The 18,036-nt window shown below is 39.7% G+C and overlaps 1 protein-coding gene across 1 annotated transcript in view; it reads left to right on the top strand.

Moving 5' to 3' along the window:
* The first annotated feature begins 9 nt into the window (after positions 1-9).
* Positions 10-18,036, top strand: part of PARG (poly(ADP-ribose) glycohydrolase) — a 116,494-nt gene continuing 98,467 nt past the window's right edge. The window contains exons 1-6 of the mRNA XM_043926952.1: positions 10-533; positions 9,208-9,274; positions 9,902-10,888; positions 11,755-11,938; positions 16,681-16,803; positions 16,938-17,021. Coding sequence (XP_043782887.1) covers positions 314-533; positions 9,208-9,274; positions 9,902-10,888; positions 11,755-11,938; positions 16,681-16,803; positions 16,938-17,021 — 1,665 coding nt within the window. The 5' untranslated portion in view covers positions 10-313. The remainder of the gene's footprint in view (positions 534-9,207; positions 9,275-9,901; positions 10,889-11,754; positions 11,939-16,680; positions 16,804-16,937; positions 17,022-18,036) is intronic.

Below are 18,036 nucleotides of genomic sequence, written 5' to 3'. Positions count from 1 at the left end.
GTTTGCGACAGCGTACGTCCCGGAAGCCGGAAGCACCTGACGGCAGCTTTCCGGTGGTGGGAAAGTGAACGAAGCCAGAATCAGAACGGCTCATCCTGAGGCTGGTAGGGTGCCGGTGGAAGAGGGAAGGCAGGCGTCTGAATAGGGCCTGGTTCGGGAGGCTGTCAGAGCAGGAGCTGCAGAAGAAGTCAGCGGCAGAGGGGGCATGGTGCCGGGAGGCACCGAGGAGGGGGCGCAGTCCGTCCCTCCCAGGGTTAGTGAATGAGGCTCTACGCCCGGGCTGGCCCGGAGACTCAGTGCTGCGGGTCCCAGCATGAGTGCGGGCCCCGGCTGTGAGCCCTTCACAAAGCGACCCCGCTGGGACGCCGCTGCAACTTCTCTGCCGGCCGCCTCGGACGCCCGGAGCTTCCCCGGCAGGCACAGGCGCGTCCTCGATTCCAAGGACGCTCCGGTGCACTTCAGGGTCCCGCCGTCCTCATCAGGCTGCGTCCCGGGCCGGGCGGGACAGCACCGAGGCAGCGCCACCTCTCTTGGTACGTGGGGGAAATAAAGCTCTTTGTCCTTCTCCTTGGCCCAAACCTCTTTTTGGTCTGTCTCAGGAGCCAGGGACTACAGCACCTTCCTCCCCCCTTTCTAGTCTTGTGTACACCACTCTGAACTCTGAGGTCCCCTTGCTAAGCGCCCAAGGCCCCTGGGAGAATAGGGTCGCATTTTTCCCACGGCGATTGGTGGTGTGAGAAACCTTGATGAGCAGTCACTTACAGGGCGGGAAGTGGTAAGATACTCCACCTGTTTGCTTTCTTCGGGTTTGAGTAATTGCTTTAGTCGTTGCTGCTGCTGTTAAGGAAGTTTGTGGATGTGAAGCTTCAGCCTCTAGATGTAAAGAAAGCTACAAAAAAAAAATCATAGCTTATCTCAATTTAGATTCTTAGTGCCTGGATGCAGAGCAGTTAGTCTTAGCTGGCATTAAACTTGGCTCTGGCGTAGAATGTTGAACAAAAGTTACTTGGTCTCTGTGTTCAGACCCTAAAGTCTATCAGGAGAGATGGACGATTACGGAAGTCAACATAATAAAGGGTAACGGATGTTCCAGTTCATAAGGGAACAGAACATAATTGTAGAGTCAGGTGTACCTAATCAGTTTGTAGGCTCAAAGATAGTCTCCCAGCCGGAAGATAAGAATTTTATTCTGAAGGCTGAAGAGGGATGAGGGGTTAGCTAGATGAAGAGCAGTTAATGAAGTGATTCCAGAGTGCTGCTGCTGAATGTTGTGGACAGGGGAGAGTAGAGAGAGATGTGGTTGCAGAGAGAGAGGCAAAGATCCGGTCACACTGGGCGTGCTGAGGGTTTTGAGCTTTATTTCTAAGGGCAATAAGAAACTATTAAAAGGCTTCAATAGGGGAGTGACTTGATTGGCTATATATTTTTAAAATATATATTTATTAAAATATACATATTTTAAAGATCCTTGTCGCTAGTGTGTGGAAAATGAAGAATGGATTGAAAGGGAGCAGAAGTGCAGGCCCAAGACTAGTTAAGGAGTTAGTATAGGTGGGAAATAATGATGGTTTATACCTGGTTGCAGGCAGTAGTTGGAGAAGGAAATGGCAACCCACTCGAATATTCTTGCCTGGAGAACCCCAGGGACAGAGGAGCCTGTTGGGCTGCCGTCTGTGGGTTTGCACAGAGTCGGACACGACTGAAGCAACTTAGCAGAAGCAGCAGCAGCAGCAGGCAGTAGTAAACGGGAAAAGTGGATGGATTTAGGAGAGAACAGGATATAAGGGTTTGTACCTCATAAGAAATATATATGAGCTGGAAATAGAGATTTGTAATTTCTTACCATATACACCATTATTGATACTTTGGAAGTAGATTAGATAGTATAAGGCATATACTGAAAAAAAAGGTGACCTAGGACAGAAACTTCAGGAACACTGCCATATAAGAGTAGACCGAAAGGAAGCAACCAGGGAAGTAGGAGGAAAGCCTGGCTCTTGTGTCATGCAAGGACAAGAGCATTTCAAAAAGGAAGCATTGATCAACAGTTTAAGAGAATGGACAGGTCAGGCCGTCCTCTGATGAATGGTGTACACTTAGTGCTCTCAGGACTTACAGGCAATGGGGAAGCAGACCTCCACTGAGCAGTGAAGGATGAGCAGGATTTGATTTATAAGCCAAGGAGAGAAAAAACTATATAGGCCAAATGGCATGTACAAAAGGTGACTTGATAGGAGCATAGAATGACAAGACTGTCAGTGGAGGCTGGGAAGGGGCGGAAGAGCTTATTTATGGACAAAGTCAAGTGCCATTTCAAGGAGTTTGGACTTTATTCTGTGGTTAATGGGGAAACCACTAAACGGTCAGTTTCTTTGGTGGCTCAGGTGTAAAGAATCCTGCAGTGCAGGAGACATGGGTTCAATCCCTGGGTCAGTAAGATCATTTGGAGAAGGTCATGGCAACCCACTCCAGTATTCTTGCCGGGAAAATCTCATGAACAGAAGAGCCTGGTGGGGAATGGTCCTTGGGTTGCAAAGAGGCGGACACAACTGAAGCGACCGAGCACAGGATATGACTAAAAAGCTTATAAGAAAGGGTTACAATCGTTTGGTTAATATTTTTGAAAAGATGGCTTAGGCAGTGATCTTTGGACTTTTCTGACTGCAACCCACAGTAGATATATCTCCTGAGAAACATGCCATATTTATAACAAATGTTTCATGAAATAAACTTACCTTTACTATGTATGAAGCATTCTCATGGTGTCTGTCATATTTAACTGAAAAATGTTGATCGTTTGTAGTTTCTGGAACACTGGGTTAGAGAAAGTCAAGACTGCAGATAGGGAGTTATATAGGGAGTTAGTTGTTTCAGTTATGAGACAAATGCAGTTGGCCCACTGAGTGATGTAACTGTTTTTGTAATATTGGTGCTCTTTTGCAGATGGGGAGAAAGAGATGGGTTTAAGATTTAGGATGTAGACTTCAGAGGGCTTGTTGAAGGAGAGTGGAAGGGAGAGGAACTGACGGTGACCTCCAGGTACTTTGAGTTCTGTGATAGGCTAATTTGTGGTCCTGTTATAGGTCCCATAAAGGAGGAGGAGTGAGTTGGGGGGAGGCGGCTATCAATCCTTACTGATTGGATCTTCTGATTTTCTGCAGAAGAGGAACTGAATTAATACTTGGGCCGTACTTGTGCGTGTGTGTAAATGTTTTCTGTATACCTGGCAGAGGACACCAATGAACAAAATATTCAAAGTCTAAATTTGTATTAAAATCTGTTGTTTGCGATTTTGGAATTCTTTTAGGAACTTGGTGTTTAAAATTTTTATATGTAGTTATCCTAGGAGAAGTAAGGTAGGGAAATGGGTATTTATTCAGTATCTTTAAATTTTGTGTTATTTATCTGCCTGGGCATTTTTCTTATAGAAATCTGCACATCTGCATGTAGGCAGAACTCCGCTTCTGATTCACATTCTGATGGGGAATCGTTTATCCAGTTGTGCTGGTATAGGACCTTCTGTTTTCTGCCTGTTAACAGTTACCTAGAGTTTCTCTCCTCACTTCAGGGATAGGTGTATGTCAGTGGTGGTTGGGTGGGGGACTGGAGCTGTGTTGTCCCCCATCTCCCTTATCATTTTTTTAGCCTTAGTGCTGTCAAAAGCATCTTCAAACCTCTTTGCTCATCTCAAAACTTTCCCACTGTCCATTGCTGTTTGGACTCACCACACCCTTCCTTCCCATGCCTTATCGTGCTGCTGCTGGAGGAAAGAGGCTTTTTGTGAAGGTGGGGTGTTCCTTTGAGTACAATTGAATTTTTCTGCATTTTATGCCTTTTGACTGTATCTCTAGCACCTAATTAAAGGATTTGCTCATTGAAAGATGCTGGTTACTGAGTGAGGTTACTGAGATTATGTGATGTGAAGTCAGAGTAAAGATGGAGAACTACTGATCTCAGTGAAAAAAGAGATTGAGTGGAAATGTTGGTATAGGATACATTTCTTGAGTTTCTTCTTTGTGAGACTGGTCACTTAGTATTTTTCTCTCATTGATCCACGTAAGCCTTGGAAATAAGTATTGTTAATCCCAGTTTATAGCTGAGCAAATAAAGTCTCAAAGAAATGAAGTACATTATTACTAAGTGACTGAGCAAAGATCTCAAGTGGGCCTTAGGAAGCATCACTAGGAACAAAGCTAGTGGAAGTGATGGAATTCCAGTTGAGCTATTTCAAATCCTAAAAGATGATGCTATGAAAGTGCTGCACTCAATATGCCAGCAAATTTGGACAACTCAGCAGTGGCCACAGGACTGGAAAAGGTCAGTTTTCATTCCAATCCCAAAGAAAGGCAATGCCAAAGAATGCTCAAACTACTGCACAGTTGCACTCATCTCGCACACTAGTAAAGTAATGTTCAAAATTCTCCAAGCCAGACTTCAGCAATACGTGAACTATGAACATCCAGATGTTCAAGTTGGGTTTAGAAAAGGCAGAGGAGCCAGAGATCAAATTACCAACATCTGTTCGATCATGGAAAAAGCAAGAGAGTTCCAGAAAAACATCTATTTATGCTTTATTGACTATGCCAAAGCCTTTGACTGTGTGGATCACAATAAACTGTGGAAAATTCTCAAAGAGATGGGAATACCAGACCACCTGACCTGCCTCTTGAGAAATCTGTATGCAGGTCAGGAAGCAACAGTTAGAACTGGACATGGAACAACATACTGGTTCCAAATAGAAAAAGGAGTACATCAAGGCTGTATATTGTCACCCTACTTATTTAGCTTATATGCAGAGAACATCATGAGAAACGCTGGGCTGGATGAAGCACGAGCTGGAATCAAAATTGCCGGGAGAAATATCAATAACCTCACATACACATATGACACCACCCTTAGGGCAGAAAGTGAAGAAGAACTAAAGAACCTCTTGATGAAAGTGAAAGAGGAGAGTGAAAAAGTTGGCTTAAAGCTCAACATTCAGAAAACTGAGATCATGGCATCTGGTCCCATAACTTCATGGCAAATAATGGGGAAACAGTGAAAACAGTAGCTGACTTTATTTTTCTGGGCTCCGAAATCACTGCAGATGGTGACTGCAGCCATGAGATGAAAAGATGCTTACTCCTTGGCAGGAAAGTTATGACTAACCTAGACAGCATATTAAAAAGCAGAGACATTACTTTGCCAACAAAGGTCCATCTAGTCAAGGCTATGGTTTTTCCAGTAGTCATGTATGGATGGGAGAGTTGGACTATAAAGAAAGCTGAGCGCCAAAGAATTGACGCTTTTGAACTGTGGTGTTGGAGAAGACTCTTGAGAGGCCCTTGGACTGCAAGGAGATCCAACCAGTCCATCCTAAAGGAAATCAGTCCTGAGTATTCACTGGAAGGACTGATGCTGAAGCTGAAACTCCAATACTTTGGCCACCTGATGCGAAGAGCTGACTCATTGGAAAGGACCCTGATGCTGGGAAGGATTGAAGTCAAGAGAAGACGGGGACGACAGAGGATGAGATGGTTGGATGGCATCACTGCCTCAATGGACATGAGTTTGAGTAAACTCTGAGAGTTGGTGATGGACAGGGAGGCCTGGCGTGCTGCAGTCCATTGGGTCGCAAAGAGTTGGACATGACTGAGTGACTGAACTGAACTGAACTGAGCAAAGATCTCAGGCCAAGATTTTGTTTGACTCTATTTTGTATCTGTTTCATCACCTACTGTTGCCTCTCTTTTTGTTTACTGTGATTACTTCTAGTTAAAAGAAAGAAATTCTCGGGAACCTGGGACACATCATTTTATGCTTTGTTGTTTAGTTTCTAAGTCTTGTCTGACTCTCTGCGACCCCATGGACTGCAGGACCCCAGGCCTCCCTATCCCTCACTATCTCCCAGAGTTCGCCCAAGTTCATGTCCATTGAATCGGTGATGCTATCCATTTTATGCTTATTTCAGGAATAAGGGATACAGCTGAAACAGTCCTATGATGTGCTGTGAAAGAAACCTTTGGAAGCCAGAAATTGTAGTATTGGTAGGCTATCCTTTCTCTGGGGTCCTTGGAATGACTGAGGACTGCTTTATTAGCAGGAAATGATGGTTCCTAACCTCTTACTTCTCCTCCACCCTATTCTCAAGCTTCAGGAATTAATAATAGGAAGCCTGAAGCTGGAGAGAGAAGACATTCTCAGTGTTAGAACTGCAGGAGACAGCCCTCCCCTTCAGCTGCACTGTAACACTCTTCGTAGTTTTTTACAAAATGGTGTTGCCTGCATTCTTTAGGTTCAGTTGACTTATCATAGTGCCGTGCTTCGTGTGTGTTATAGGAACCTAGTCATTTCATAGCATCAAATCTTTACATGTATGTAAAAAGGTATTTTAAATTCTATACTGACTCAAAAAATGAATATTTTTGCCCATTGCTGGTTTGTACTTTGAGGGTTTTCTATATTTGCTGTGTTTGATATAATGAAATTAAATAGAGAAGATGGAACTGTAGAAAAAGTTTCAGAATCAACTGGTTCATTTTCTTACTCCTTTGTGACTGGAATTAATTTTTTCTCTGAAGTCTAATTTGCTGTAGAAGTATTAACTTCATAAAATCACTAAAGTCATGGTGTTTAACAGGAAGTATCAAATATATATGTACAATTTTTGTGACAGAAATAATTTTTTAAATGCTGATAAAAGATTTTGACTAGTTAGAATGTTAGTATTTTGTATAAAATGTGAATTATATGACACTCAAATACAGTGATTGGAGAAGGCAATGGCACCCCACTCCAGTACTCATGCCTGGAAAATCCCATGGACGGAGGAGCCTGGTAAGCTGCAGTCCATGGGGTTGCTAAGAGTTGGACATGACTGAGCGACTTCACTTTCACTTTTCAGTTTCATGCATTCGAGAAGGAAATGGCAACCCGCTCCAGTATTCTTGCCTGGAGAATCCTAGGGACAGGGGAGCCTGGTGGGCTTCTGTCTATGGGGTCACACAGAATTGGACATGATTGAAGCGACTTAGCAGCAGTAGCAGCAAAAACAGTGATAAATAAATGATTGATTTTCATGTATTTGGGATGGTGTCTCATGTTATGGTGTTTGAAGGGACGTGGGTAAATAAGGGTTTGTGAACTACGGTGCCTAGATTCTTACTTTGCGATTTAGACAGTAGTTGAGAATATTCAAGATTTTATGTTTTCTTATATTAAAGAGCTTCCCTGGTGGCTCAGATGGAAAAAAGTCTGCCTGCAGTGCAGGAGACCTGGGTTTGATTGCTAGGTCAAGAAGATCCCCTGGAGAAGGGAATGGCAACCCACTCTAGTATTCTTGCCTGGAGAATTCCTTGGACAGAGGAGCTTGGTGGGCTATATACCATGGGGTCAGAAAGAGTCAGACACAATTGAGCAACTAACACTTTGACTGTCATACTAAAATGTTATATACATGTAATCCATATGCAATACATTAAATTTTAAAAGCATACTTAAATTTCTATGTTTACATAAATTTGGCTTGCATTTGTTTATGGTATATGTACCTTGCTGAACCATTAATTCTACTTTTGCTACTATCTGCTGGTCATTTCTATCTAGTTATCTCTTTGGCATTTTAAATTTAGTGTGTTCATATTGACCCAATCATATTTTCCCTCTAAATCCAGTTCTCTTATAGTCTACATTTCCATTTTATGTTCTCACCATCTTTCACGTCTCAGGCTTAAAGTTTAGTGTCACTTTTAACCTCTAACATTTTGAAATCTGTAATGACTCTCACTTCTCAACTTTTATTCTCTATTCTTATAAAGACAAGACTAGTTTTGGATCTTGACCAATAGTTCTTCAACTTTGCTGATCATCAGAACTGCTTTTTAGGGAAAAAAAAATACAGAATCCACCTCCCCTCATGCCTCCATCATCACATATAGATTTTCATTCAGAAGGTCTAGATGTGGTCCTTGGATCTGTTTGTTGTCAGCCTTCTGATGATTCAGTTGGTTTGGGAACCACTGACCTAGACCAGTACCTTCCTCATTGGCTTCTAACGATAGGCTCTTCTTGCCCCTTCATACCTGCTGTCTGGGCTGTGTATTCTGCCTCACTGGGAGCCTCCTAGATTTGAATTCTGGCATTACATCTCTGAATGTGACTTTTGACATTATTTTGTACCTTTCTTTGCGGGTTTTTCAGGAATCGCTATGGTTCCTTGCTGACTTTTCAGCCATATTTTCTGTTGTTTTCTTAATATTTCTCTACCATTGGTCCTGTTGCTCTGATTTTTTCCCTTAATGTGACTGCATGTTTATTCTCCAAGAACTATTTATCAGATGATCCCACTTTCTTCAATTCCCTAAAGTAGTCCTTTCCTCAGAAATATCTTAATTTCTTATCAGGGTCTTTTGGAATTTATTTTACTTTTAAAATTTATTATTATTGTTATTTTGGCCTCACTGTGCAGCTTGCAGGATCTCAGTTCCCCAATCAGGCATTGAACCTGGGCCAGGTCAGTGAAAGTGCCGAATCCTAAACACTAGACCACCAGGGACCTCCCTTAGGATCTCTTTTAATACTAACAATAACTAGTAACTAACATTTACTGAGCATATGGTAAGCAGTTTGCAATGGTTGTTACTTAATTTAAACCTCACAATAACCCAAGAGAGATACTATTAATTTGCATGTCTACTGATAAAGAATTTGAGACACAGAGAAATGGCTCTTCACAAAATCACACGGGAATTCAGAAGGAGAGCCAGGGTTTGGATCTAGGTAAAGAATCCGCCTGCAGTGCAGGAAACACAGAAGATGTAGGTTCGATCCCTAGGTCCAGAAGATCCCCTGGAGAAGGAAATGACAACCTACTCCAGTTTTCTTGCCTGAAAAATCCCATGGACAGAGGAGCCCGGCAGGCTGTTTAGTCCAAAGGGTCACAAAGAGTCGGACAATGAGCGACTAAGCACACAATCTGAATTCAGAGTCTGTAGTCTCATCCATTAGACCATACCAGTTCTTTTAAGGTCTGGTCACTTTCTCTTCTATGCCAAATGTATTTATATTTATGTTCCTGTATTTTCTCCCATTGCTTGCATGAGGAAGGAATGATTAATCTTTTTTTAATCCATAGAACCTAGCTTAATGCCTTCCATATGTATATGCTGCTATAGGTGTTTTCTCTTTGAAGGTATGCATACACATACATTTTTTTTTTCTTTGCAGTTTTCAAACAGAAGACTATAACCAGTTGGATGGACACTAAAGGAATCAAGACAGTGGAATCAGAAAGGTATAGAAACATGCTTATCTAGAGTAATGAATAATGTGATATATGGATGTTATATCATGTTTCATGCTATTTTCTCTCCTTTTTGCTTTCACGTTTTTCTTTATTGACATTTCAGTTAATTCTGTATGCCAGGGATGGTTTAGTATACTTGAGATGCAGAGATGAAAAAGCAGTAGTCTCTGTCTTTAAGATACTTACAGTGTAGTGGTGCTGACAGTCACCAAAAAGCACATGATTCTTACATGGTGTGATCAATGCCACAGTAAAGATATAAACAAGGTAGTTATAAACTACCTTGATATAAACAGTGGTAATTAGCATGTAGAACAGTCAGTCAGCTTTACCTTTGCAAGAAAGGCTGCACAGGTGAATGAAGGTGAATGAAGTTTAACACTGCATTCTAGCTGGTGTTTGCCAGGCACACAGTTGGGAAAAGGGCATTATAGGCAAATGTGCAAACGTATGGAGTCATGAACGTATGGAGCATGCTATATGCTCAGGTAATCACAGGTTTAATTATTGCTATGATATTGTAGGAATGTGTTTGGGTAAGTGATTTTTTTGTGTCATAAATTCTTTCCATTGTGTTATAAGTTCTGTTGTATCATTCTTTCTATTCTTTTACAGTTTGCATAGTAAAGAAAACAACAATACAAGAGAAGAATCCATGATGAGTTCTGTACAAAAAGATAACTTTTATCAACATAACATGGAAAAATTAGAAAATGTTTCTCAGCTAGGTTTCGATAAGTCATCAGTTGAAAAAAGTACACAGTATTTGAACCAGCATCAGACTGCAACTATGTGTAAGTGGCAGAATGAAGGGAAACACTCAGAACGGCTTTTGGAAAGTGAACCTCCAGCAGTAACTCTGGTACCAGAGCAGTTCGGTAATGCTAACGTTGATCAGTCACCCCAAAATGATGATCACAGTGATGCAAATAGTGAGGAGAGCAGAGATAATCAACAGTTTTTGACACATGTAAAGCTTGCGAATGCAAAGCAGACAGTGGAAGATGAACAGGGCAGAGAAACCAGAAGCCACCAGAAGTATAGCAAGGCTTGCCATCCTGCAGAAGACTGTGCAGGGTGTCGGCAGGAAGAGGCAGACGTCGTGCCAGAGAGCCCCTTGTCGGACATTGGCTCTGAGGATGTTGGTACTGGACTGAAAAATGCCAACAAATTGAGTAGGCAAGAAAGTAGTCTAGGAAATTCTCCTCCATTTGAGAAAGAAAGTGAACCTGAGTCACCAATGGATGTAGATAATTCCAAAAATAGTTGTCAGGACTCAGAAGCAGATGAAGAGACAAGTCCAGGTTTTGATGAACAGGAAGATAGCAGTTCTGCTCAAACAGCAAATAAACCTTCACGGTTCCAACCAAGAGAAGCTGACACTGAGTTGAGGAAGCGGTCCTTTGCTAAGGGAGGTGAGATTCGATTACATTTCCAATTTGAAGGAGGAGAGAGTCGAGCTGGAATGAATGATTTGAATGTCAAACTACCTGGAAGTACTTCTAGCCTGAATGTAGAGTGCAGAAATTCTAAGCAACATGGGAGAAAGGATTCTAAAATCACAGATCATTTCATGAGAATGCCCAAAGCAGAGGACAAAAGGTAATTTTTACCATCAAGAGTATCTTCAAAAGGGTAATGTGTTATGTAATTTTGTGAGGGGGAGTTTCACGAAGTTCTGGTTTGCACTGAAGGCAAGAAATAGTTGTCTTTCTTATTAATTAATAATGCATGATTTAAACTTAGACTCAAATGTTAAATTCTAAAAATCACAGAAACAGAAAAGAAGTAAATAATTAATCAGACTTTAATTTCATCAACTTCCTTCTGAGATTTATGGGAATTACTTGATCATAAATATGATAGTAACTACTGTTATCTTAGGCTACTGTATATGCATTTTCTCTAATGCTCTGACGGCAGGCAGGTGGTATTGCACTCACTTCACAAATGAGAAAACTGAAATTGGTTAGAAAATTCACTGAAATTATGTAACTTGTGGGGAGTAAAGCTGGGATGTAAATCCCAGCCTGTATGATTACAAAAAAAAATGTAAGTATAAAAATTATCTTAAAGCCCTCTCCATAATTTTTGTGATCTTTTATGGCAAGGATGCCATAGTAAGTTCACTTCATTGAAAATTATTGTCTAGAGTCCTAAAAAGTAGCTGATACTGTGAACCGTGACTTGTTTGGCAATGTACCTATTCTTTTACAAGGCCCCTTTTTTCAGAAGGTGATTTACCTGTGTTTGGAAATTCCTTCCACAGACTATTGAAAATAAGTTCTTGGGTTTTACTGTAAGCCTTATAAGGTTTTTTGTTGTTTTGTTTTTTCTAAATACCAAGGAGAAAGAGCAAGTTTGGCACATTTTAAACAATAACTTCTGGGTAAGTGTTTTTACTTGTGTATCTAAGTGAATTTAAACAGTGAGTGGTTTGTGATTGAATATATTTGTTTTGATCTTAGAAAAGAACAATGTGAAATGAAACATCAAAGAACAGAAAGGAAGATCCCTAAATACATTCCACCTCACCTTTCTCCAGATAAGAAATGGCTTGGAACTCCTATTGAGGAGATGAGAAGAATGCCAAGGTGTGGGATCCGGCTGCCTCCCTTGAGACCGTCTGCCAATCACACAGTGACTATTCGGGTAGATATTACCTCTTACCTATAAAGAGAGAAGGTGCTAAGTTTCAGTTTATTGTGATATTTGTGAAAAACAGACCAATGCATAGAAAGTGCTTCTCTTTTCTGCATATATAAAGCACTGAGAAGTTTATAAAATAGAGAAATATAATGATAGATTACTTAACACGGTACTTAACAAATCCGTAAGATGAATCACTGTTAACTGCTGAGGATATTGAATATTCTGTATTGTTTAGAAAATTTATTGAATTAAAAAATTCAATTGACAATATTTATTGAGTACCCAGTACATGTTAGATACTAAAATTCAAAATTGTATGTTGTTCAGTATCCTCAAATTATTCTCCAGTTTTATCCTCTTTTTCTGAGCTTTAGATTCTTCTAGACATCCCCATCACTATCCCATAGGTATCTCAAACTCAGCATTTCTAAAACCAACCTCATTTAAAAAAAAAGCAACTGTGGTTAAATGTACATAATATGAAGTTTACCAACTTAATCATTTTTTAAGTGTACATTTCAGTGGCAGTGTCATACAACCATCACCACTGTTCATTTCCAGAAATTTTTCATCTTCCTGCACATAAGCTTTACCTACTAAACAGTAACTTGTCATTCCTCACTAACCCTGGTAACCTCTTTTATACTTTTCATGGGTTCTTAAAAAAAAAAAAAGAAAAACTTTATTGAGCATTTTAAGTGTTCAGTTATATTTAGTTAGTTTACCGAGTTAGGCAACCATCGCTATAATCCAATCTTAGAATATTTCTGTCACTCTTGGAGTAGTTTTAAATATTCACATCTTAGGAATTCCCTGGCTCTCCAGTGGTGAGGACTCAGCGCTTTCACTGTCATGGGCCTGGTTTGATTCCTGGTCAGGAAATTAAGATCCCACAAACCATGTGGCATGGCCAACAAAAACAACACAAAAAAGAATCCATGTGGGATTAAATATTCATCTCATTTATTAGGTTCTATATTAGATTTCACAGGGGCTACTTAAAAAAAAAATCTCTGTTCTTATACAACTTAGCCTACATGTGATTAAATATTTTGAAGTACAGAATTCATTAGTGTGGTTAGGTAAAAGCAACATAGAGCAGGGTGGTAGAGTTTGAGCTGAGTTCTTAAAGATGAGAGGAAATTTCTGAAATGGAGTTAGTAAGGCAAGGGAATTCCAGATAGATATACAACCTTTATAGGAAAAGGCTGTGCAGTTTAAAACTTTACAAATGGAAAGCAGTTGATTTGCTGGAACTGAGTATTTGGATGGAAAATGGAGGAAGAGAAGACTTGAAAAGTAGTTTGGGTTCATATTGTAGAGGGCGTCAGGTATCAGAAACTGAGTCTATAAGAAATTAAATCTATAAGAATTGGAAATCATGAAAATGTCTGTGCAGACAATAGTTGTACTATACATATAGCGAGGTTGATCAGACAGCTATTTGTGAGGAAGACTGAAGTGAGGATACATTGGAAACAGGAAAAGGAAAGAATTCGGTTAAGAGATGAAAAGTAAGCAAACAGTAGTTATCAAATTGTGCTTCATGAAAGTGGCTCAGGGGTTCTTTTGATATTGACTCAAATTTCTTTTCTAAGCTGTACATTTAACTATGAAAAACCTGTTGTAGAAGAACTAATGTGTGTTTACTTTTAAAAATGCTTAATACCGTTCTTTTTTTTTTTTTGGCTTAATACCATATTTTAACCAGCAGATTTTACCAAGAGAATTCATTTTTGGGCAGGTCATAGAATCAGGGTTCTCTTGCTACTGCTGTTTGAAGTATTTCCTTAAATATCAGAATAGCAGTGTAAAAAAGTTACCGTCTGCCAGCTGTTTAGGTGTGTGGATAGGATTTTCTTAATATTGGATGAGAGATATAAATAGATTGATGAAAGCTTTAGCTGTCGTCTCTCTCAATTTCACAGTCCTTCAGTTAGTCTCTTTGCTATTGATAAAATAAGTAAAGTCACTCTAAAAATTATATTTATTAAAATAGCTTTTATTTAAATATGATTTTGTATTAGAATTCGTAGGGAAAAAAGAGTTCTACTCTTTAAAAAAGTTTGGAAATAACTGAGACAGGGTAGTAATTGTGGGACTATAAAAGAATAAATGCAAATTGTTTTGAGATTATATTGATAGGACACTGTGAATTCTTAAGCAGGGGTGATTAGGGAAAAGGAGGCATTGATAATGTGTGTGAAATTAAGAAAAAGTTTGTGTGACTGACAAGATATTAATGGTTAAGATTCGGAAAAAAGATTGATCAGGGGAAATAAGTGATATTTTGACTTTTCCTGCTTCCTCTTTCCCACTGCCCGCAAAGAAAACCTGAAGCATCTTATACCATCATTAATTAATCTCTGTAATTACCGTTTATCAAATATCCAATGAATTTATAAAAGTTTTATTACAAAAGTAATACAGGGTCAGTAAAAAAAGTTTAAGAATTTGATGTGTTTTCTTCTAGATTTCTTTTTCTTGAATATGGTAGTATAGTATGCTATATGTATAATTAATATTTGTTAAATAGTCCTTAGATACATTTCTAAGATGCCAGATATTAATAGTTACAGAATTTGAAATCATAATATAAAGCTGACATTTAGTGTTAGAAATGGAAGGCAATCTGAAATTGCATGGACATGATAATACTTGATTATCTGTAAATGCACTCATGCATGCAACATACATTAACACACAAACATATGCACACATATAGGCAAACACATGTATAAGCATGTGCTATACACATGCATAGACACATTTAAACAGACAGACACCCAAAGATACATATATTCTTATATATTATGTTCCCCTATGTGTGAAGCTGTACTGGTACCTGTTTTTGTCACCTTAGATTACATGGAAGATCTTTACAAAGTCACCTTTGGGGTGCCCATTTGGAGGACAAAATACTTTTGGTAGGATTGATGTCTCAGCCACTTTTGACTCTTGAACGTCCTTTATTGTTTCCTCCTTGGAATATTCTCATCCTTTGGCTTCTTTGATACCATATATTCCTGATTTTCTTCCTGCCTCCTTAAACCCTTGCTTTGTTCCTTTTAGCTTTTTTTCTGTATGTGGCCCTTAAACGTTGTTAGAGTTCCCCAGGACTTTTTCATATGTCTTCTTATTTTTTCCTCTCTTGGAGTAGTCTTATACACACTTGTGGTTTTAATGGTTACCTGTATAAAAGGCCTACAAATTTATTTCTCTTGGGTTGCAGGCTTTTAATGAAGCTGCCTATTTCCTTCCATAGGCTGTTCCTTTTTTTTGTCCCTTTCACCTTTTCCTACTTATTTTTAACCTTTGGAGTTGAGCTCAGCTGCTAGTTCCTCAAAGAAGGATTCCCTAAGCTCACCACATAAGTTAAAATTGTCTAGAAAGATTCTTGTGACATCATGAACCTCTCATTTATAGCATCTTACAGTTGAAATTTTATATTTATTTGTGTAATTATTTGATGATCGACAGTAAAGTTCTGATTCATGCTATGGTATGGATGAACCTTGAATATATTTATTTATTTATTTATCCACATGCATATATACACTTTGAAGGCAAAAGGAGAAGGGGGCAGTAGAGGATGAGATGAGTAGATAGCATCACCGACTCAGTGGACGTGAATTTGAGCAAACTCCAGGAGATAGTTGGAGGACAGAGAAGCCTGGTGTGCTGCAGGCCACAGAGTCACAAAGAGTCGGATACAACTTAACAACTGAACAACAACAACAATGTGTGTATATATATAGTTGACCCTTGAACAGTTTGAAGGTTAGGGTGCCAACCTTCTGGGCAGTCAAAAATTCGAGTATAGTTCCCACCTCCATCTGAAAAATAAAATAAAATAACTGATAAAACTAAAAAAAAAAAAAAAAATCCCAGTATAACTTTACAGTTGGCCCTCCGTGTCTGAGGGTCCACATTCAGCAAGTCAATCAGCTGCTGATTGTGTGGTGCTATAGTATGTATTTATTGAAAAAGATAATTGTATAAGTGGACCTGCGCAGTTCAAACCCATGTTGTTCAAAGATCAACTGTACGTATATAAACATTTATACATATTAAAAACATACATGTCTGGCTCTGTTGTAAATACTCAAAATACAAAGTTAATATAGTTATTATTCTTAAGTTTAGAGTCTAGTGGAGGAGGGGAAAAAGTGTGCTCTAGTATGATAATGATCCAATAAAATGAGAGAATAAGCTTACTGCCTATTAGAAAGTTTTTAAAGACTTCTTATAGGAAATGAAAATTGAGCTGAGTATTGAAGGTTGATGTTTAAATAGGTAGTGTTTTGGGTAAGAGAGGATGTTAAAAATTGGAATCATTTAGAATCTATATAGGCAGAGGGGAGCCATTATAGGATTAGAAGGTTGGGGATACTTTAGAAAGATAATATTATTCCCAAGTGGGGATAAGGGTTTTATGTTTGATGAATGTATCTGGGAGCAGTTGGGAGTTAGGGAGAGGGATAGAAAGCTATTACCAGAAATTCAGTCAAAGATTAATCAGGACTAGGGCACTGGATGGGATGAAGATAAGAGTGCCCAGGACATGATGATTTGGAAACTCACTGAAGGTAATGAGTGGGAACAACTGAAAAAGACTTAGGAGATTTCTTGCCTAGGAGCTGGTCTGTATTTTTATAGCATTTACTTCAGCTGATTTCTTTCGATTATTTTACAGAAGATATGCCTAGTTTTTATGCACTTACAGTTTTCTTGCATTTCAGGTAGATCTTTTGCGGATAGGAGAAGTGCCTAAACCTTTCCCAACACATTTTAAAGATTTGTGGGACAACAAGCATGTTAAGATGCCTTGTTCAGAACAAAACTTGTACCCTGTGGAAGATGAGGTGAGAACAAAATTGAACAGAACTCATGTTCTTTTAGTCTCTGAAAGATACTTTAATGCTTGCTGTTAGGCTTCTGATTCTGCCACGCAAGACAACTTGGAATAAGTTTCCTCATGTTTTTCTTTTCCTTAAAGAATGGTGAGCGAACTGCAGGGAGCCGGTGGGAGCTCATTCAGACTGCACTTCTCAACAAGTTCACTCGACCCCAAAACTTGAAGGTGTGTTCTTTTGTAATTTTTGTCTCTTACATGTAGTTCTTAGAGATGAGCCCTGGTCTTTTCCTTCAGAGATGTTGTTTGATCTTTAAAAGACTTAGGTAACAGCAAAGCCTCTTGATGAAAGTGAAAGAGGAGAGTGAAAAAGTTGGCTTAAAGCTCAACATTCAGAAAACTAAGATCATGGCATCTGGTCCCATCACTTCGTGGGAAATAGATGGGGAAACAGTGGAAGCAGTGTCAGACTTTATTTTTTTGGGCTCCAAAATCACTGCAGATGGTGATTGCAGCCATGAAATTAAAAGACGCTTACTCCTTGGAAGGAAAGTTATGACCAACCTACGTAGCATATTAAAAAGCAGAGACATTACTTTGCCATCAAAGGTCTGTCTAGCCAAGGCTATGGTTTTTCCAGTGGTCATGTATGGATGTGAGAGTTGGACTGTGAAGAAAGCTGAGGGCCGAAGAATTGATGCTTTTGAACTGTGGTGTTGGAGAAGACTCTTGAGAGTCCCTTGGACTGCAGGGAGATCCAACCAGTACATCCTGAAGGAGATCAGTCCTGGGTGTTCATTGGAAGGACTGATGCTGAAGCTGAAACTCAGTACTTTGGCCACCTCATGTGAAGAGTTGACTCATTGGAAAAGACCCTGATGCTGGGAGGGAATGGGGGCAGGAGGAGAAGGGGACGACAGAGGATGAGATGGCTGGATGGCATCACCGACTTGATGGACATGAGTTTGAGTAAACTCTGGGAGTTGGTGATGGACAGGGAGGCCTGGCGTGCTGCGATTCATGGGGTCGCAAAGAATGGGACACGACTGAGCGACTGAACTGAACTGAACTGAACTGAATAGCATTATTTGTATGCAAAGTGCTTGCTTCCCGAGGAACTCTCTTTAGAGACATTCTTGGTTTATACTCCATCTCTAGGTAATGAGTAGAAGAATTGAGAGTTGTAAATGACTTGCCTGGAGCCACATGGAATAAGACCTGTTTCTTGATTCCCCATCCAATT

This window comes from Cervus elaphus, chromosome 15 (assembly GCF_910594005.1).
Source record: "Cervus elaphus chromosome 15, mCerEla1.1, whole genome shotgun sequence".
Taxonomy (NCBI): Eukaryota; Metazoa; Chordata; class Mammalia; order Artiodactyla; family Cervidae; genus Cervus; species Cervus elaphus.
The sequence above is the reverse complement of the archived record's forward strand: the minus strand, read 5'-3'. Positions and strand labels throughout refer to the sequence as shown.